Source organism: Chanos chanos, chromosome 15 (assembly GCF_902362185.1).
Source record: "Chanos chanos chromosome 15, fChaCha1.1, whole genome shotgun sequence".
In the NCBI taxonomy this organism is placed as follows: domain Eukaryota; kingdom Metazoa; phylum Chordata; class Actinopteri; order Gonorynchiformes; family Chanidae; genus Chanos; species Chanos chanos.
In genome coordinates this window covers 13489866-13510883 of record NC_044509.1, presented here as the reverse complement: position 1 = coordinate 13510883, position 21018 = coordinate 13489866, and the positions used below count along the sequence as shown (strand labels likewise).

Sequence of the window (21018 nt, the reverse complement as noted above, 5' to 3'; positions counted from 1 at the left end):
CTTAAAAAAATTCTCTTTATAAGAGATACAATCTACATTTAACCCTTCTGGGGTTTTTTTTCTGACATTTTTTTAATAAATGATATTTTATTTTTGTGAGTGATTGCCTAACCCTGTGTTGTGTGCATGTCCAACATATATTCTGCTGTGCTAAGCCAAGTTGTGGTCAGTGCTTTTTCAGTGTACCGCTGTACGCTTCATGTGTGCTGGAGCATGGAGTTGTACAAAAATAGATGATAAATGAAACATGCAATATTGGACTGCCCTATCTGTATATTTCTCTGGTTTTGTGTGCTTTTAAATTGCTTTATTTTGATTTGTGTGTGTGTGTGTGTTCATTGAACTAATTTCTTTTAAGAAACGCACCACATTATTAACTCACAAACCTTATACTCTCTAATGTCTGGTGAGATATCAGGGAAAGAGAAAAGTTGGTTTTACTTTACATTTTCCTATGTAAAGTGGAGGTAACTCAGAAATATTTGCAATTTCCATTACATCTATCATGTTTTACAGTTATGGAAATGTGTTTGTGTACATGATTTGAATATTCATTATTTCACTGTTGTTTATGTTTTTTAAGTTTGCCTCATGATGTCAGTGACCTGATTCACTTGGCTGCAGCTGTGTTGTTATTTAAATTGGTCATGCAATAATGTGTGGTTGTGGAGCATACTGCCAGTGTATATGTGACTCTTGAGTGACATTTTGTATATTTTCTTCAAAGAATGAATCTAAATAAATTATTTTTCTAAATAGCAATTTGATTGGTATGTGTGTGTGCGTGTGTTGTTTTTTTTCCAAAGTATGACGCTCACTTCTGTAAAGCCCATCTTTTTCTAGATAGCTCTGATTGTGTGTTTATGTATTTAGACAAGATAAAAATAAGACTAGAAAGTTATTTATATCCAGTGATTTCAGTTCCGATAGATGGCGCAATAGAATTACCCAACGCTTGACCCCATTTGAAGAAGAAGAAAAGTGACGTGGGTTCAGAGGTACGCTGACCAGGATCTGGGGTAGTCTCAGGAGTTCTTCCACATGTTGGTGAAGGGTTTACACAGTTAGTAGTAGCAGGGTAAACGTTTTGTTTTTCTTTATTTTATGTCAGCGGCGACACTAAAAAGTCGTCTGATCGGTTATTTGAATTTTTCAATTCATTGCTAACAACGCAGCTAGGTATATGTATCTAGCGCTTAACTTTTAGCATAGCCTAGCTAACGTAAGGTAACATTTCTGAGTGTTTTTCTCGTAACTAGGTAACGTATTTATAAAATGTACGACCCAATTAGTTCGCATTGATAGACAAACGGAAGGGAATCATAACCACAATTTTTCTTTGTAGGCCCATCAGTCGATTTTTTTTATTATTATCTAACTAACGCTAGCTAGTAATTGGTTAAGCACACACTCGTGGCGCATGCTTTTGTCTCACGGTGGTGGTCCGCTCTTAATTTGTATTAAGGTAATGCATCCATTAGGGAGTTCGAATATTTGATTTTTTTATTCTCTCTGTTAATATTGTTTTTGCTGTAATTAGGCGCGCTAACATTTTTGAGCGTTTTGTTTACGTACGTATAGTAAAATGTATGGCCTACTGAAATTGCGAGTTGATGTTTTGGTGTTGCGTCGAGGATTGGCTCAGAAATTGTTATTGAAGACAGGTCCCGTTAAAGAGCATATTTAAGTAAATAACCAACTATTGTGAACATTGATTTATTACTTTACGTTGAAAATCAATCTTTTTATTTTATTTTATTTATTTGTCTATTTTACGATGCCCATAGTGAAGTCCTGTGCTGCATCTTGCTGTAAATGATTAGCTTCCTTAGCTACCAGGGGCACAACTGTTGCGCCCGAGTTACGCGCCCTCCAAGTGTAAAGCGCGCAATTGTACCCGAAGGTCCAGTTGGTTTATTGGCGTGTTGATTTCACGGTTTGCTTGGTAGCGGGTCTCAACTGATATTTTCGGAGACGGTTAATCTCTCTCATTCGGGTTGGTTTGCGATATTTTAATACACCGAACTCGAACATTTCCAAATAACTAATGTGAACATGCAGCATGTTTTGTTTAGACTGATGTTGCTATCATTGTTCGTCTAATCTTTATACGCACTTTCTTATTTTCGAGACAAGTAACCTTTAACTGCTAACTTAGACTGTTTCATTGAACAATATTATCCGATTAAAATGTATACCGATTCGGAAATTACAAGTATTAAACTATACGTTAAAGTTTAAATGTCGAAATGTCATATCTTATGTAAATATCGTTTTTTAAATGCAGTTACGTTTACAAAGTCGTTTCTTTTAGAATCATGAATGACTTGCTAAAGCTAATGCTCTTGCCCGTTCATTTGCAGAAAGTGACCAAGGTTTTCAGCTCAACAGCTAACAATGAAGAAAGAAATAGCTGCGGTGGTGTTTTTTCTGAAGCGACTGATAAAGAAGGCTGGAAAGTTGGACGCAGAGAAAGTGGACCAGTTTGTGGAACGTTTGACGGTGGCGCTACAGGAGAAGTATAAGGGCCATTGGTATGCTGATAACCCAAGCAAGGGCCAGGCTTACAGGTAAACCTTATTTTAATAGGGGTCCTTTTCAACAGTGAATATATTTACATTTAATTTATCTTGCATTGTATTTTTTCTTTCATTCTCCTCAACTGCTATAGCTTAAATGCAGCATTCTTTTCTGCTCTTAAAAGTGGAATGTTTCACTATGTGCCATATCTCTCACTGTCTCTTGGTTTTCTCCCACAGGTGTATTAGGGTGAACAGGTTTCACAGGGAGGACCCAGAGCTGTTGAGAGCCTGTTTAGAAAGTGGTGTGTTGTATAAGGATCTGGGCCTGCCTAAAGAAATCACTCTTTGGGTGGACCCTGGAGAGGTGTGCTGCAGGTGAGTTTTACACACACTGCCCTAGCTTCTTTTAGCTGCATTTGAATGTCACTGATATGCTTTTCCCCCCAACTTATTTCGAATTCATACATGGGGAGTCCGTAAAGTGGTTTTTTTTGTTGCTTTACCTAGGTATGGTGAGAAGAACTTAGCTTTTACCGTAGCCAGTTTTTCAAGCGATGATGAGGACGATAAAGAAGATGTTACTAAGAAGGTGACGAGCGCTGTTGAGAGGGTCACGTCGGACTACCACTCGGGCTCTTCCTCGGATGAAGACAGCGGCTCTAGGGAAGCCCGTTTCACCCCTCCCTTCGGCCCCAGTCGAGTTCCATGCAAGGTATTTCCCATCAAAACCAAACCTGCCCTGTGTCTCACCTGGTGCTTGCATTGTGACTCATAAATTTAGTCCTCTACTTTGGTTGTGTAAATATCCAGTGTTGAACATTAAAAAATGATGTTTACTCTGTGATTAATATACGGTGTTGTGATCATTTCTATTCAAGTTAATGTACCCTGGAGTTCCCATGTGGCACCCAGTTTTCAAGAAGAAGATTGGCCCAGCCAAAGGGCACGGACCACCGCGGCCTCACTATACGTTCCGGCCCCCGGGTAGACCCAACCCCCCCTACAGACCAAACGGCTGGCAACAGCATGTGTATCCAAGCAAACATAGCTACTGGGGCAGCACTCCCAATCTGACACACACTCAGTGACCACTGTAGCAATGTACTGGGCTTAAGGATATACAGCACGTTAACAGAAAAATTGAAATAAAACCACTAAGATGACTGACCAAATTTTTTAAAAAGTTATTTTTGTAGTTCAGTCGTCACTTTTTTTGTTTTTGTTTTTTGTTTCTCGCAAAATTGTGACTTGTTTGTTTTTAAAACAGCATAACAGTAACTCTTTGCACTTTAGGTATATTGTAATAGTGTGTAAGGTAATCTTTATATGTATTGGATTAGAGATATTTTGATTACATCAAATTTTATAGTTGAGGAATTACGTACTGTATTTATGATTGGATCATTGTTTGCTGATACTTTACCTACTGTTGTCAGTTGTGTTACAATGACCAAATGTTTTATTTATTCACATTTATAGTATTGTGTATTTCTGAGGCCACTTAAGTTATGAATGACATTAAAACACGTTTTCTAATCGTATGTATTTGCAGTTCGTATTATTCAGTTGAATTGTTTCTCGCACCATTTTCAACTAAATGGATGTTATCTTATTTGTGTGTTAATGACCTTTGCTTGTAGTTGCTAAGAAGTGTGTAATACGGTGACATTTTTAACGATTCCTGGTAAATGATCCCTGTTTGCACAGGTCTGTGGTTGTCTCTTTTCAGGTGTGATGCTAAAACCTCAGCCTGTGATGCCAGTAGCCACTGCCTAGATCAGTGGTGGTCAAATTCATTTGCAACTCAGATTGAATGAGAACAATTGGATGTAGTTGGTCTAAGTGCAGTGTTTTGATAAGGAACAAAGTACAGAGGACAATGGACAGGACTTATTTGGAACAATAAGTCACAGGGTAATGGTTCTCATGACCTGGTTTGAAATATTGCTTTTGTTGATATTTATTAGTACCTGTGTTAGGAGTGATGGTGCATATGTAATACAAAAGGACCCCTGTGCCAAGGGCTGAAACATTGACTCTGTACCTACAGTTTTAACAGGTTGGTTACTAGTTTTGTCTGACATTAGTTTTGTGCTCAACAAAGGACATGTACAAACTTCTCTACCATTCCTTAAGCATGTGTTTTGTACCAAGTTTGTATGACAATAAATAAATTGCTACCTGAATGGGTACACAAAATGGTCACTGTCCCCCTAGAAGTAACTTTGTCGGTCTTGTCTAATATTTTCTATTTTTGGCTTTCTCATGCAGACTTACTTGTTTCATTCCATTTCAGTAAATATTTCTTATATTATGTTTCTTTATATTTCTTTATTTGTTTATTTTAGCAATATCGTTGTCAACGAGGGTAAACCGTTTTGAATTATTGAGAAGCTGTCACCAGGGGGCGTGAAAGTATCGGGATCTCATTGCATCCTTTACCGATACCTCCGGAAATCACGTGTTTGGATTCCAGCCCCTATCCACCTGCTGAGGCTAGTGAGTAAACGGAGTTTTGATGCTTTAGGAGTGCGATACTCAGGAGTGCGGACAGAGAGTTCACGTTTTTCCTGGGTCGTGAAGTAAAATCGTGGAATAACCAAAAATAATGGATTCTGTTATACTCCTTTCTTCTTGTTTTACTGTAATTCTCATCACAGGTAAGTTGTAAAGATTCTGTTTTAGTACTCCATTTTTCAGTGAAGACTTCGCGAGACGGGAAATTGTATCCTCGAGCTAGTATCGAGTTAGCCAAGTTTACTATTTAGAAAGTTTTTCCACAGGCCAGGAAACGTTTTCAGAATCATTTATTTGATTATTATACATTTTACTGGCAGTTCAAATTCTGGTCCTATATCTTTTCAGGCTATAATTGCTTCAGTTCTCTCGCTTCTGATTCGTTGTCATTTAGTTTACCGAGAGGTTGTAAAGCTATGGAGTTCAGATTGGTTCACGTTGCTGTCTTTATGTCGATTTCGACCGGAGCGCTGTCGTTCACAGTTTAGAAGTTAAACTAGATTATTTGTTACAGCCGTAATTCTCCAGGTAAAAGAGACAATGTGTGTTACTCATTAAAACCCTCTCAGCAACAAGTTCTGGTGATAGCATTATTTGTAAAGCACTGAAGTGATCCACTGCAGGACTGCTGGAAATTAAATTTAAGTTTAACTTAGAGCTCTCCAAATTGATTCAAACCTTAACAAATCTGCGCTTAATAGAATTACTCAATCGAAAAAGCAGAGCACTTAGGCGAAATGAAATGCTCTTGTTACAGTGTGATGGACATTACTATACTTGCTGCATTTCTAGCGAACAGGAGCCAAAATTCTGTTATGAGGAGGAAAGGACTAAACAATAGATGTTAACCGCCGCCAGTCTCTCATTTAGCTGCGACTCCGTATCGCAGCTGTATTGTTTTTATTTTTCGTTCTAAACAAAGTGTGTAAACGTAAAATGAATTTGGTCTATGGTTTAAGGTCCTGCTGTTTGTGACTGTTGGCACGTATAGGTAACAATACCAATTACCTACCGAATACATAAACCGAAACCTGAAAGGAAACTCGCCAGATATTTTTTTCAGCCGAAATAAAGAGCATATTCCATATTGACTATACGTGTTTGAACAAATACACTGTAATTGAATAAGCTTTATACAATCCTTGCATTGGCGACTGAATTTAAAGAGAATATACGTAGATTCATTGCTGAAATGACGCATCTGAATGGAATTTCGTGAAACTGTTTTAGGGAGTTGTAACTGGCTGATTAATACAATAGGCTGATCCTTTTTAAACCCTCATCGAGCTTCGTAGTGCGTCTCGTTGCCGTCTGCCATCTGCCAGCCCAAGGGGTCCATATACGTGTACCACCATAACCCGCGAGGCAAGCACCTTCGCGGATTTTATATGGCATTGAGGTGACTCGTGCCGGAAATTATTATCACTTATCTCTAGTTTCGACTGAAATTAGATCTATGGTTTGTATCTGTGTGAATGTGTGTGTTTGAGATATTGGAAGCATGTTAGTTGGAATCTCAACTTTAAAATCCTAATTAGTTTATACGCAGATTCTACTCTCCTTTGCCAGAAGAGATGCATTTATCTTTTTCCCCTAAACAAGTTCTTAGGTGTAACATATGCATAGAGTTGTCACTTCGCTTTTTCTTTTCTTCTTTCTATCTTTCTTTTGATTAAAAAACAAAACATGAAATGATAGTTTATTGTGCCTCTCTGATTGTGAAGAAAACTGTGATTAGCTTGGCAATCACTTTGTTTAACCAAACCAGATACAGTCCCCAAGTGAACCTTGCAATACAAGGACTTATAACACAGAGTGCATTTCATCATCAAGCTTTCTAGCAGTTGAAACTCTGGTATTACCAATCGTGGCCTATTTGATCTTGTGCGTCCACATCCAAAAAGCCTGTAATTGCTCCAGTTAAAACACAGGATGGGGAGGGGATGGGAGGTGGAATTATTAATATTGATTGTCTTTTGAGAACATCTGTCACTGGTTGTAATGTCAAACTTTGACAACTGAATTGTCAGCAGTTTGGTTATTACCTCTGGGTTGTCTGTGTGTGTGTGAGAGAGAGTGAGAGAGAACATTCTGGAATCTGCACTGAAACTGGCCTGTCCCTCTCCCTCTCCCTCTTTCTCTCATGCTCTGGATTAAGAACCACAGTGGGTCTTGATAAAGCTGTTTGTATCTGTTTGTACAGCGGTCAAAGGTTGGTCATGCTCTTTACAGGGAAACTGTAAAGGAGAAAGAGCCACAGACAGGGCAGTGACATTCCAGCTCATTAGTTCCAATAAACTTCGGCGAAAAAGAGAAAAAAAGAATCTTTGTCCACACGTGACATCTCTGCCTTTGTTTAAAATCTATTGACAGTGTGTGGAATGTGTAGACTCTACTATAACAATGTATACTCCTGTTGTATTCCACGACAATGCATATTTTCCCACTGACTGTGAGTGAAAATAGCACAGACATATACAGTACTCATTACCATCATAATGGCATCCCAGGCCTGTCTCCCCCCCCCCCCCCCCCTTTTGGGTGCTGTTCCACTTCACCAGATAAGCATGCTGTTTTGGTGTGGACAAGAGGGGCGTTTCCTTAGTATAGCGTCATTACAGAGACTTTGTGTGAGCATGTCAGATTGCTCAACGACATCTGATTTTATGATTTATGCCAAGCGCAATGTCCATCCATTTTTCCATAGGAAGATACTGTAGTTTTTGTCCATTTTGATTTTTTTTTTTTTTAAATTTAATTTTGAACAAGAACAAAGTTGTTATTTTCACTGAAATTGACTCACCAGATCTGTGATGGGAGAAACGAACCGTTTCACTGATCATCAGCAATACGGTGTGGGCGCGGACGGTAATCATAGTGTTACGTCAGGTTTCACCGCTGGGTACCTGTGCTGCTTTCGTCTCTTTGGTTAAATCCCAACAGTAGCTCAGCGAGCAGCTTGTTTGTTTTGAAGACGTGAACGGTTCTGGATGTTTTAGGCGGTAAGGAAAATTATCTTTTTTTTTTTTTTTTTTGAAAGCCCTCAGTGTATCAGACTGTTCCCTCATTCTGTTGAGGCCTCAGTGTCCAGTTCATTTAGTCCTGCCTTCTATCACAGACACGTTCCCCACATTATCACCCACAGGTCCTGACAGCCCCGTCCCGTCAGCTTGGCATTAAGCAGATGCTCTCAGATGGTCCTTTAGACAGTCAGCACTTTGTGTGTGTGTGTGTGTGTGTGGGGGGGGGGTTCTCGGTTGGCACATGGTTTAATGTTTATCGGATCTCTCTGTATTAAATCTGGTCTATGATTTATTTATTTATTTATTTTGTTCCATCCAAAGTTTTAGTTACTTGCACAAAGTCTTGTGGTGTTTTGACTTTGCACCCAGGATCAGCCATGAGTCATTTGTGAAAATTCAACCGGGAGATGATTGTTTGGGGATTTGGAGCCGTTTTGCAGTAAGAGCTGTCATTTTTAGTGATTGGTAACCTAATTCAAACCCCCCCTTCTTATTATAATTGTCTGCCAATGCTGGAAACACCACTTACTATTTACTTACATTAAGTTGTTCATGCTGTGTGAATGTGTTTCATTACTGCAGTGGACACTGTTATACTGTGTTACTACACTGACCTCTGTACAAACCATACACTGGTAAATGGAACCAACCACAGAAGTTTGACATTTTATTGACATGAGTAGTTCAGAAACTATGTCCCAGATCAAGTGAAACAATTTTATGCTATTTTATTTTTTTATGTTGGGAAGTGTGACTGTTACTGCTCTTGACTTCTGAAGGGAAAGTTTGTATTGGTAAGTGGGAACATTTCCAGGCCCCTGCACACTGAAGGTTTTGTTTTTTTGACTTGTTGTGTGGTGTTGGTTTATAATATCCTGTCTCTTGAAGGGAAAAAAAAAGGTTAGATCATCCTGTCCTTTTCTGTTTGTTGCCGTGTGTAGTTGTGTTTTCACCATACCCACCAGACGGCATTCCAGTGTTGAAATGCATTCAAAGCACTGTCACCCCACCCCGGGAGTCCACCGTTTCAAAGTAATGTAACTGGCTTTCAGAGGCACGGCTCAATCCTAATAATACAGAAATACTTTGGTCAATTTTACAACAAAAGAACTCCTAGATTCCCCCATCCCCACCCTCTGTCTAATACCAAACAAAGGATATACAAAGTTAAAAATAAAGGTGGGGGGGTGCTGATCCTTCTTGCTAACAAGCGGTGATGCAGTACTCTCTCATCCTCTCTAAAATCAACCTCTGCCCGTGGGTACATTTTACCTGTACTGCCCTGTGTTATGTGAAAGTCCTGAACCTGGAAGAGATGTGTAGTAACCCAGACAAGGGTGCACTGATGTGGCTCTTCACAGCCCTGTGATGGCGTTACCTGGTAATCTTGGCCACTCCAGATCTGTAGGCTGGGGATTGTTGCTAGGAGACCTGTTGAAAACAACCAAGCAGGCCTAGTGAAGTGATTGTGAAAGGTTTTTTTTTTTTTCTTTTGAATGTCTGAGAGGGTCTGTGTTTGTTTGAGTACATGCCTCCAATGCAAGCTTTCACCTCATGGAGTTGACCTATGTTGGTACTAAAACCCCCCCCCCCAAAAGAAAGCTCCTCTTTCTGTCTTTGTATGACATTGCTCCTTCATGTCCTTGAGGTGCTTTTCCTAGTCACTGTGTTTTTTTTTTTTCTCCAAAGACACAGTGATTGGTTAACAATTGTCTTCTGTCAAATGTGACTGGTAGCTTGATTTTCAGGTACATTTAGCAACCAAAGTAATTGTTTAATCACACTTCACAAGTTCATGTTTTATTACGCTTCAACATTGAAGTCTGGTTTTTATTTTCTACATGGACAGTTTGGTGTATTATTAATAACCAGGTGTAGCGCTTGCCACGCAAAATCTATGATGTGTGAGTTCAACGCCACGAAAATATCCCGTTCCAGAAACTTGCGTGACCTCGGTTTGAAAGAGAGTTAACTCAGTTTCTTTGAAATGCCATCTTTGCTCAGCATTGTGTCATCTGCTTTTGTCTCAGTGACATTAAAAAAAAAAAAAAAAGAATTTGTCATCATCTAAAGATAGATTCCCCCCCCCCCCCCCCCCCCCCCTCGAACGAACATTGAAAGAGACAGAGCGTTGAGGCAGGTTTTGGAAGCGTTCAACTGTTCAACCTGAGAGACAGTCATTGTCCTAGCAGGAGCAGCTCTCTCTGGAGACGGTCATTTCTCATTCAGCTGCGGTAGTGGCTTTTGTCTGATCTGCCTAGCCGGACCCATCCTGTGGAAACCCGTTCTGGCAGCTGCCTAACCCCTGGCTCGGCCGTCCAGCTGCCCCTGCCTGCCTGTCCCATTCCTCTCCCCGCCGGACTCCGCTGGCCTCCGGCGCTGTCCGCGAGAATAAAGGCCCGGCCGGTGGAACGGGATTACACACCAGGGACACCTTGGCTGCGTGTCCTCCGTGAGCTGCCGCCGAACGACAAGGTGGAGGCCGGCCTTATGAATATTCAACGGCGCCGCACTTAAATATTTTAACATGCGGGAGCCGTCCGGGGCGACGCGTCGCCTCTTGCTCCTCTTTACTTTGAGTGGCGGCGATTTCGAGCGCGCTAATGCCCCCCCCTCTCCATTCTCTCATGCGTGCTCTTCCCATTTTCATTTTCGAGTTTGAAAGTGAGTGGGCCATTAAGGCGGCCCGATTGCTTTCCATTAGATGTAGAGATCGTGATTAATCGAAGCAGTTGTCGTTTTTTTTTTCTTTCTTTTTGTTTTTTTTCCCCTACATTGTACTTCCAGTTACAATACTGTTCTGTATTCATAGTCCATTCCTCCTCTCTCCCTCATTCACAGGTACCATAGGAAAGTCATTGCTATCAGTAGAGTTGGCTTCATGCCAGCGGAGGAGAGATGGAGGGTGGGGGGGTGCAGACCAAGTGTCTCTGCTTTAAGGGCGTGACCATGTTAAACGTACCCAGCTTTTGTTAATTTTATGATTGAGACTCGTATACGCTGTTACAAAGTTGCTGTTGTTGTTGTCATTGTTGTTGTTGCTGTGTTGCATGTGAATGACCTTGAAAAGAAAAGTTGTATAGAGGAGGAAATAGACCTGTGGAAGGGACTTTACACCTCTCTCTCTCTCTCTCTCTCTCTCTCCCTCTCTCTCCCCCCCTCTCTCTCCCCCTCCTCCCTCCCCCTCCCCATAAGCCATCGATAAACACAAGGTCGTGGTGGCACTGCGTGCCCCCCAGTCTCTGATCCGCCTCTCATCCCTCATCAGTATGGAGTCTCTCCTTCCCGAGGTAAAACGGAAAGCGCATCCATCCATCACCCTTTCTCCCCCCCCCACCCCCCTCCTCAGCCCCACGGCCAACGCCTCCCGGCCATAACGAGGAATAATGGGCCGAATGACGGCGGACCACTTAACTGTAACTAATGCTTGATTATTTTTTTATTAGACACCCAAATTTATCAAGTAAATATCTTCCCATTACTCAGCGGAGATCTATGGTTCAGTTGCTTTAAGGTGAAAACGGCAGCAGTTTCACAATCACTTCACAAACAGGGTTTTTTTTTTTTTTGTTGGTTTTTTTTTTGTTCTCTCTCCTATAAATCGAGGGCGATTTGAGCATTAACTATTATCTCAGTCATCTGGAAAATGGAGGATTTTCCTGTGAAGTTGGGTTTAAGGCCTAGTATTTTGCTGTACTGAAGTCAAAGCATAGACTAAAGAGTTCCTAAAATCCTTTCAGTCAGATTTTTTTCCTTTAACTCGTTCTCTCATCGTGCCCACAGAATCCTCCAAAGTTACGCAAGAGCGATATTCTCCATTAGTAACTTAAAAAGAGCCTACAGCTTAACGTGCCGTCCGTTTTTGGACCGCCGCGAGCCAAAGATCCGTGCCGTCTGTGTGTTTTTTTTTTTTGCCAGAACGGTAAAAAGCGGCCTAATAAATGTATTTAATAACCCTGGGCTCTAGCTGGCGTGTTGAGGCTCTAAAGTGACTTGACAGTTTGCTTGATCCCTCCCACATGGAGAGGAGGACGTCTCACTCGCAAGACTTTTTTTTTTCTTTTTGGTGGTTCATCCGTCAGGATTAAAGAGCGAGCAGTCAAGACTATGGATCAGAAACCATGGGCTTTCTCTGTCTCTTTCTCTGTCTCTTTCTCTTTCTCTTTCCCTTTCTCTCCCTCCCTTCTTCTCTTGCTCTTTCTTTATCCCTCATTCTTTCATCTTTGCCCTCTGTCTTTTTTTTTTCTTTTTCTTTTCGTATTTTTTTTTTTCTTTATCCCCTCATTGTTTAACCCTTTTCTTCATCTTTATTTCCTGTGTTCACGGTCTCAAAAATTGGCCCGTTCATCTTTTTTGTGGGCCAATCATTTATTGCCCTTCACACCAAAGTTAGACCGTTTATCTGCCTCATTCTACTGGATTCCTCCTCTCCGTCGACCAGTGTTCTGCCCCACAGAGGAAAAAAGATGGCCCTTAGGCCTTCCCCTCCTTCATACACCCTATAGGCTGTGATGTGTTTTAATAGGAACTCTTGAAATCATCACGAATCTGGGTGTGTCGAATGTTTTTGGTATACTCCCTAAATCATGAACAGGATTAGACTGCATTACTCTAGAATGTTGTCAGAGTCTGGCAGAAATCTCAAGCCTAAAACCAAAAGTGTAGGAGTGTTTTAACGCAGTCGTCGGTTTTCTACCATCTTCTGCCGGGCCGTAACGCGTGTTTGCGTGTGTTTAAAATGACTGCCAGCGTTGGCCCTGTCTATAACGCTTATCTTCCACCGTTTAGGTTCTCCCTTAGTTTTCCTTACGCTCATACCGTTTGTATAAACTCAGTACTTGCTCTTTTTGCCTTGTTGGAGTCATTTGCATTTCTGCATGGTTGAGTTTTGTTTGTTTGTTTGTTTTTAACAGCGGCATTCATATCTCACTGGGTTTCTCTAAACCATCCGTTTACGAGACGGAACGCTGTCGTTTACATTGAAATGGTATCTGGTGTTAAATCTCCCGTCTGACCTTTTTTTTTTTTTTTTTTTTTTAGCGGCATGCCGTCCTCCGTTTTGGCCCATTTCACTGTGCCACTATCGATTTTGACTACTAATTTGGAAACCAAAAAAACGTTTACACCTAAGGAACACTTTTATTTCATTTATTTATTTTTTTCCCCCCTACCTAACCTGTGAGGTCACCTCTGTTGACGGACTGTGGAGTGTTTGCTCTCATGTCCTTGCGTTGGAGCATGTGCTCTTTTTGCATGTTAAAGAGGAAGCAGCCTTCACGTATGGGTCAGTGTTTGCCTTTGAGGCTTCGTGCGTGCGTGCGTGTGTGTGTGTGAGAGACAGAGAGAGACAGAGGGAACCAGTCGACATCACACGCCGTGTGAGTCTATACCATGTGACAGCGTCATCCCTGGGGTGCGGTCTAGGCAGGTGTTCTCAGTTGCTTGTTTGCTTTCTACCTGCTAGCGAGATTTCAGCTTTATCAACACACGCTACTGAGCTAACCTGAGAAAACACAGAACTGGGGCAAGGTCAGATAAAGCTATTGAAAAATAAATAATTAAAAAAAAAAAGAAATCTCTCGGCTAATGACCTATGTGCTTTGACAGTAACCCTTTGAATTACTCTCTCTCTGCTGCTCCAGGAAAACCTACTCCTTGACGCAGCAGAACTCATAAATTTAGACCGAAGACCTGCATGCAGGTGGCTAAAACAACACAGAAAACGCTGCCCTAATCATGTTTGTCTGTGTGATTTTTTTTTTATATGTGTTTGTGTGTGTGTTTTGCTGAAATGACTGCAGAAAATGTAAGCAAACCCCATCCCCCCCCCCCCCAACCCCTCAGCACACGCACACACACACACACGCACACACACGCACGCACGTACATACACACACATGTAAACACAGGTGCTGTTTAAACCGCGTAAGCTCTAAGAAACGCGACGCGCATCGGCTCACTCTTCCGTCTCTGTAAGCCCCTCCTTCCCAACAAGCCGTTAAGAACATTAGAGTTAATTGTGAGTCTAATCTTTGAAAAATATTATGCTGGGGAAAAGAAGCGGCACACACACGCACACGCGCGCGCACGGCAGACGGCGGGGCAGGACTCTGAGAGCTGAACGTCAGTAGAAAGCAGCAGCTGTTTGAGGAGAGCCATTTTTAGCACCTCTGTCTCATTGAGAAACAGTGCGCATTGTTGTCTGTCAGCACACACACACGCGCACACACACACACACACACACACACACACACACAAGAAACATGGCAAATATACACTTGACTACAGTGTATATGGTCTTAGAGGTAGAACACACACAAACACACACACACACACACACACCCCTTTTACCCTGGCCGTGATGATGGAATACAAGTCATCCCCAGTCTAATCTTAAGTGAAGGCACATTCTCATTTGTACTTACATATGTAAATGACTCTTCTCTTCATAGGGAAGGGAAAAAAAAGCAATTTGTGCTCCCTAGATAATTTTAAACATGCGCAATTTGCTTTTATTTCACGTTTAGTATTCTCGTCATGAGAGGACGTGATTTCCTCACATCTTTCGACTGAGATCTCGCAAAAGCTGAGTTACTGTACCTCACGATAGTCTGCAATATCTCCTCTTTGTTAAGACCTCTAATCTGTTTTGCCCAGGGAATAGAAATAAATCTGGCGACCGTGTTTATTTTTCATCGAAGAGCATTACATTTCAATATACGATTTCTTAAATTCCAGTGGCACAGAGCGCAGGCCGAGGCGTCCAGATTAGATCACTCGGCGCAAATGCCTGATATAAATTTTTAATTTCGGGCGTTTAACGGAGAAGAGGCAGACCCCTGGCGAATTTAAATGAGCTTCGCCGACGCGCCCGGGCCCGTCGGAAGGTTTTCCGGTCGTCTCTCCCCGGAGGCGAGTCAGACGGGACGGGTCAGCTCCCCCTCATCCTTAACCCCCGGGCACCACGCCCTGATAGCGCGCCCATCGCAGTCCTCCCTCTTTTACTACGGCCGAAGGGCGGAGGTGAGAGAGTGAGGCGCGGCGCGTATGCGGGCGCACCCTCGGGGAGGAGGCCGGAGCTGGCGGAATACGGCAAGGTCAATACAACACAGTTAATTGCCCGATTTAATTACAGGAGTCCATCTCACACCTGTCCAAGGACATTAACAGCTCGTCTGGACCACAGCCACGAGAGCACCCCCACCCCCCCCAAACACGCGCACACACACACACACACACACACACACCCTTCACTGAGAATTCTCCTCTCACATGCCTGTGTGTGTAGCCCTCCTTTCCACCTGCACTTACGCGAGTACAGCTAGTGTGGAAACCCTGGTGTATAACAAGGTATACATTCACATAGCTATGCCAACATAACTCCTAATGGATGAGACAGGGAACAGAATTACTGCTGCATGCCTGAGGACTAAACTTAAATGAGTGTTATTTTATCCTGTTACCAGATCCCATACATCGCTCTCTCTCTCGCTCTCCAGGGGCTTACTTTGTTATAGTTACATTTGTTAAATCTAAAGGGAGATTTAATGCCAATGTGCCTGGCCAATAAAACAGCACAGCGTGTAGGCTGCAGCTATTCCTTGTTCACCTGTCTCCATTAAGGAAGCCATCGTTTGTGCCTACAAAAGCCAGCTGTTAACTGTCTTAATGGAGCTCATGTTTAATTCATGGCCACATCAGAGGTCTCACGCTCGCGCTCTCTCTCTCTCTCTCTCTCTCTCTCTCTCTCTCTCTCTCTCTCTCTCTCTCTCTGCCTCTGCCACCCCACCCCACCCCATCTCTCTCTCTCTCTCTCTCTGCCTCTGCCACCCCACCCCACCCCATCTCTCTTTCTCTCTCTCTCTCTCTGTCTGCCCCCTGCTACTCTATCTCTCTCTCTATCTCCCTCTCTCTCTATCTCCCTCTCTGTGTCTGCCGCCCCCCCCCACCCTGTTTCTCTCTCTCTCTGTCACTGTGTGAGTGTCTGGTAATTGGAGAGTAAAGGTGTTTCTCTGTAGTCTTATTGTTGTTGTTGCTAGCTGTGCTGGAGCTCTCTCTGGGGTGAGGAGTGGAAGGAACTGCAGGCTCTGCTGTGTCTAATGTCATGTTCAGCTTTCAACTGAATCCAATGGGCAGTGTTACGAAGCACACATGATCTCTAATGTCACCATAGACAGCACACAAACAAAACACGCAAAATGTCTTCCTCCAGGACGACACGTTCTTTCACTCTCCCAGACAATCGAACAGGCCCAGTCTTTTGATTCATTTAGATCTTCCCTCAATATATTTTTCTCCTAAACGTTGTCTGATTTCCTCAGTCGCGAAGAGGTGTCATTAGTATTGTTCTTTCTGTGTTTACTTAGATTTGAAAGAACTACGTGTTCGCTCTCGTTGTCATTTTATCACCGCAGCGCGAGAGAAACATTTTCAGCATTTATGGAATTCAGAATTCCGCTGCTTTATTTTCACTGCACGACACACGCTGCACTGAACGAGGATAATGCAGTCTTTTTTTTTTCCTCTCACTCTCTGTTCTCTCTCTCTCTCTCTCTCTCTCTCTCTCTCTCTCTCTCTCTCTCTCTCTCTCTCTTTCACTCTCTCTCTTTCACTCTCTCTCTCTCTCTCTCTCACTCTCTCTCTTTCACTCTCTCTCTCTCTCTCTCTCTCTCTCACTCTCTCTCTTTCACTCTCTCTCTCTCTCTCTCTCTCTCTCTCTCTCTCTCTCTCTGTATCAGTGTTTTCTGCACTTCCTCCCTAAGTGAAATCAATGTCTGTAAAGGATTTGCACCCATTGTGTGCAAATGGAGCACTGAATTCTTTGCGTGCATAAAGAGGGGGGAAAAAAAAAAAAGAAAGAAGAAAAAGGTTTGCTGTAGCAGCTCTCGGGCAGATTTGTTGGCAAAAAATAACCCTGTTATCCCCTGAGTGAAAATACAGCAGCTCAAGACGGTAGTCTCACGGTATCGTTTTATCCCGAAGAGAAAGCCTGTCGGCTTCAGGCTGTAGTTTGCGTTTGCGTCAGGGTATCTGCCGTTCTCATCGGCGTATGTTGTGTAAGTGAAGGTCCGCAGTCTGCCTTTTGCCCCGCGTGGCTACCATCCAGGAGGCCTGGCAGAAAAGCCTGTTACCTCCCGATCAGACACTTTCTCTGGGATTACAGAGTCGTCTGTCTGACCCCGGGCTCTGTGTAAGCAGCGCGGGGTCGTCTGTTGGACAACTTGGCCCTGGCTTAGACTGTGTAGCTGTTATTAGTGCGAAGAGCTTACGTTCGCAGTTGTGTTTGTGTGTTTGTTTGTGTGTGTGTGTATGCAAAACATCCACGTGTGTCAGTAAGGAGAGACTCGATAAACGCTAAATGCTAAATGCTAACTGATGTTGAATGGAACATTTACACGTCTATTAGTGGGAAAAGTGGAGTGATTTTTCAGATGGTGTTTTCTGTGGTACTTCAACCCTTTTTTTGGGGGGGGGGGGGGGGGGGGGGGTTGTTATGTGGTTGGCAGTGTTTGTAATGATGATATATGACGCACGTTTCGTTTACCCAACACTTTGTGTTACGGTCCCTGACCGTACCTCCGCCGTCGGCTAATGATTCAGGTCGAGACATATTTTTAGTTTGTAATTTGTCATCCTGAAACGGGACTGTATAAGGTCATGCCTTGCTGTCGGGGTAATCTAGATCGGTTCAGCACACCTCCCCTGGACGCGAACGAAAGGCTCAAAATGTGGGCCAACCGCATCTACTCCAGAGACCGCGGAGAACAGCAGGGTGCCGGTGCTGGGGTCCTCTTTTCTCTGAAACTAGGATGAAAACGGGACTTCGTTTCAGGAAGCTTTCAACCACCTCATCTTAAAACACTGCGCTCGTTTCGTTTTATCGCGTCGGTAGAGCGACGGACGACGGACCGAAACCCCTCGGTGATACCCGACGCCGAGTTTGTAACGCACGGGGTTCGGACTCGGGACGTGTTATGTGGACAAGAGATTGAGTGGTTTTGATCCTCCCGATCTTTCCTCTAAACCTCCTGTTTTCTCACACATACTCTTTACATTCGAAGAATAGTTCAAGCACACAGAGGCACAAATGAGAGGTACATAAGAAAAATCTTTTAAGGGAACGAGTACATGTTTTGAATAGGTGATGAGGCAAAATAAGGTTTTTTTTGTCATCTTAACGACGAGAGTGAGAGTGTGAATGCTAGAGGTTTTTTAACAGTGCTCCCCAGAGAAACATCAATTGCATCGCGTTTGGAGTCGACGGTTGCTCTAGCCTTTCCGGGTTTATTTTCTCTCTCCCCCCCCCCCCCCCCCCCCCCCCCCATTTTATTTTATTTTTTCCTCCACTCTACATCCACTCCTTATAGTGTCAGTTTTGCTTTGCCATGGTAAATCAAAATAATACCAAAGAGAAAGCACTCCATTCCACTGGCCATTCAAAACAAATTTCATGCTCTCAGCCTCAATCCAAATGGCTACTGTATGCTGACACTGATTACATTTCTTTGTGAGAGTGACTGTGTGTGTGTGTGTGTGCGTGCGTGTGTGTGTGTGCGTGCGTGTGTGTGTGCGTGCGTGCGTGTGCGTGCGTGTGTGTGTGTGTGTGTGTGTGTGTGTGTGTGTGTGTGTTCTGCTCATTTCAAAGCCGATGCCCTCATCATTGAGTGCTTTGTCACCGGTGTCAGTAGTGACCGGACTAACTGACCTGGTTACTGAAGAGGCTCTCTCGTGTGGGTTAAGAAAGGAACTAACCCTGTGGCCCGCTAGAAGGCAAGCCTAGCAAAACACACACACACGCGCGCACACACGTGTTCACACAGGTTTGCTGCGCGCTGTGGTCCTTTAAGAACAGCTTACAGCATTTATCTCCGTGGACCAGGCGTTTAGCTCCTTTTTTCTATCAGGACGGGCCCGACTCGTCACCGTAATAAAAGGCAACATGACAAAACTGCGCGGAAAAGATTGCGGCTCAGGATAGCGGCGGAGGGAGGGATTCATCTCTTTCTGAAGCACATTTTTTATATGTCATTGCTGAGCCAATTTTTCTCTCTCTTTCTGCTCTTTCCCTTTCAACGCTATCTGTAACTGTCACTCTGATTGAAGGAGGCAGGCAGGGTAGGGAGTGTGTGTGTGTGTGTGTGTGTGTGTGTGTGTGTGTGTGTGTGTGTGTGTGTGGAGGGGGTCTCGTTGAGCAGGTTGAGGATTTGACAGTCAGAGTGGGGGTGTTGAAAAGCAAGCGTTCTCCTCGCCAACATCAGCAGTAATGGACCCTGACAAACTCTCTCTCTCTCTCTCTCTCTCTCTCTCTCTCTCTCTCTGCGCCCGAGGACACGAAATACACAGAGGTGTGTTTAACGCACCTGCCGTCTCTCACTCCTTTTCTTGCTCGCTCTCTCTCTCTCTCTCTCTCTCTCTCTCTCTCTTCTTACATGCATTTCATCTTTTGTCCTCCACACCAATGTGGAAGAAAATGTTCACCTAGGGAAAGCATGTTGAGGAACCGTGTGAGCGTGCATGTGTGAGCGTGCATGTGTGTGCATGTGCGTGCGAGCGTGCTTTGCTGCTTGCGTTCCAGTGGGAGAGGTCCAGTGACAAGACTGAAAGCTGCTGGATCAGGGCAGGCTGTGTAGATCCTGACTGTGGTTTAGTGGTGTTAATAACACACAGTCTTTATGTGAACCCTTCTCAGAGGACAGCAGGGCTGTGTGTTAGTCAGGGACAGAGACAAGAGCATTCTGCCTCATACAGACAGACGAACGGCCTGAACGAAAAGGCCTCACCACACAGGGAGAGGTGGGCTTGGGGGGGGGGGGGAGGTGGGCTTGGGGGGGGGAGAGGTGGGCTTGGGTGGGGTGGGGTGGTGGGGTAGGGATGTCACATATTTTCAAGTGCTATTGATCTGCGCAGTGCCACAGTTTATCAGTACACGTTTGCTCGCCTCCCTGTGGTCCCATTATCGGAAATACAATATTTTCTAAATGAAAACAAAATGCTGCTGCAGCCTGGGGGGACTTTTGGATGAGTACACACCACCACCGCTTCTGTCTGTCTCTCAGACACACACACACACACACACACACTCTCAACATGTACAGAGTACACACACCACACATGCACACAATATACCCACACACACACACACAAACACAAATACACACACTCTCAACAAGCAGAAAGTGCACACAGTACACACACATACTCTCAACATGCACAAAGTACACACACCACACACGCTCACAATACACACACACACAGACACACTCTCAACATGCACAAAGTACACACACATATATGCACACACCCTCCACATGCACGAAGTGCACACAATACACACACACACACAAATTCACACACATTTATGTTTTGTAGTTGTTTTTGGCTTTGCGCTGTTAACCCATTGTCACTGACTCTTATCATTGTTCTATACGCACAAATCTAATCCAGCAGCACTTCCAGCTCCCTGCCATGTCAGTTTAAGGTTTCAGCGAAAAGATGGACTTTGTATTTGTCCTGGAGAACACAAGGCAGGCTGGCTGGCTGGCTCCTCCTAAAGGGAGATCTAAATTTAGAGCAAATACAGGAGGGGAGAAAGTCAGCGATAGAGACTCATCGACTGCCCCTAACCAGCTAGCCTGCAGACCCCCTCTGGAGATACACGGCAAACTGCTCTATTCCATCAAGCACAAAGCTTTGTCAGTACAAGTTCAGCACAATGAGAACTCACAGGCACTAGCTGTGAGCGGGTGAACGAGGTTCTACTGGCTTTTCCTCTCGTTCCGTTTCAGCCATGTCCGCCCATGGTGGATGAAAGGGCTATGGTAACAATAGCAACGGTGAATTTCTCATACTGGTGATTCATCCGTTTGAATTCCTGAAGATGTCTAACATGGTAACTGACATATCAGTCTTCCGCTCTGATGTCTGTTGTGGTTGCAGTTTGACCCCGTTCAAGGCCT

The 21018-nt window shown here is 43.6% G+C and overlaps 2 protein-coding genes across 2 annotated transcripts in view; both read left to right on the top strand.

Annotated features, from left to right (window-relative positions):
• The first annotated feature begins 1007 nt into the window (after window positions 1-1007).
• On the top strand, window positions 1008-3656 carry btg3 (B-cell translocation gene 3). Its single transcript, XM_030792840.1, has 5 exons — window positions 1008-1063; window positions 2364-2570; window positions 2760-2897; window positions 3030-3234; window positions 3401-3656. The coding sequence occupies exons 2-5, from the start codon at window positions 2398-2400 to the stop codon at window positions 3608-3610; spliced, it is 726 nt and encodes a 241-aa protein (XP_030648700.1). The 5' UTR covers window positions 1008-1063; window positions 2364-2397; the 3' UTR covers window positions 3611-3656.
• Window positions 3657-5053: 1397 nt separating this feature from the next.
• cxadr (CXADR Ig-like cell adhesion molecule) overlaps window positions 5054-21018 on the top strand; it is a 40439-nt gene continuing 24474 nt past the window's right edge. The window contains exon 1 of the mRNA XM_030792431.1: window positions 5054-5182. Within this exon, the coding sequence (XP_030648291.1) occupies window positions 5131-5182 (52 nt within the window). The 5' untranslated portion in view covers window positions 5054-5130. The remainder of the gene's footprint in view (window positions 5183-21018) is intronic.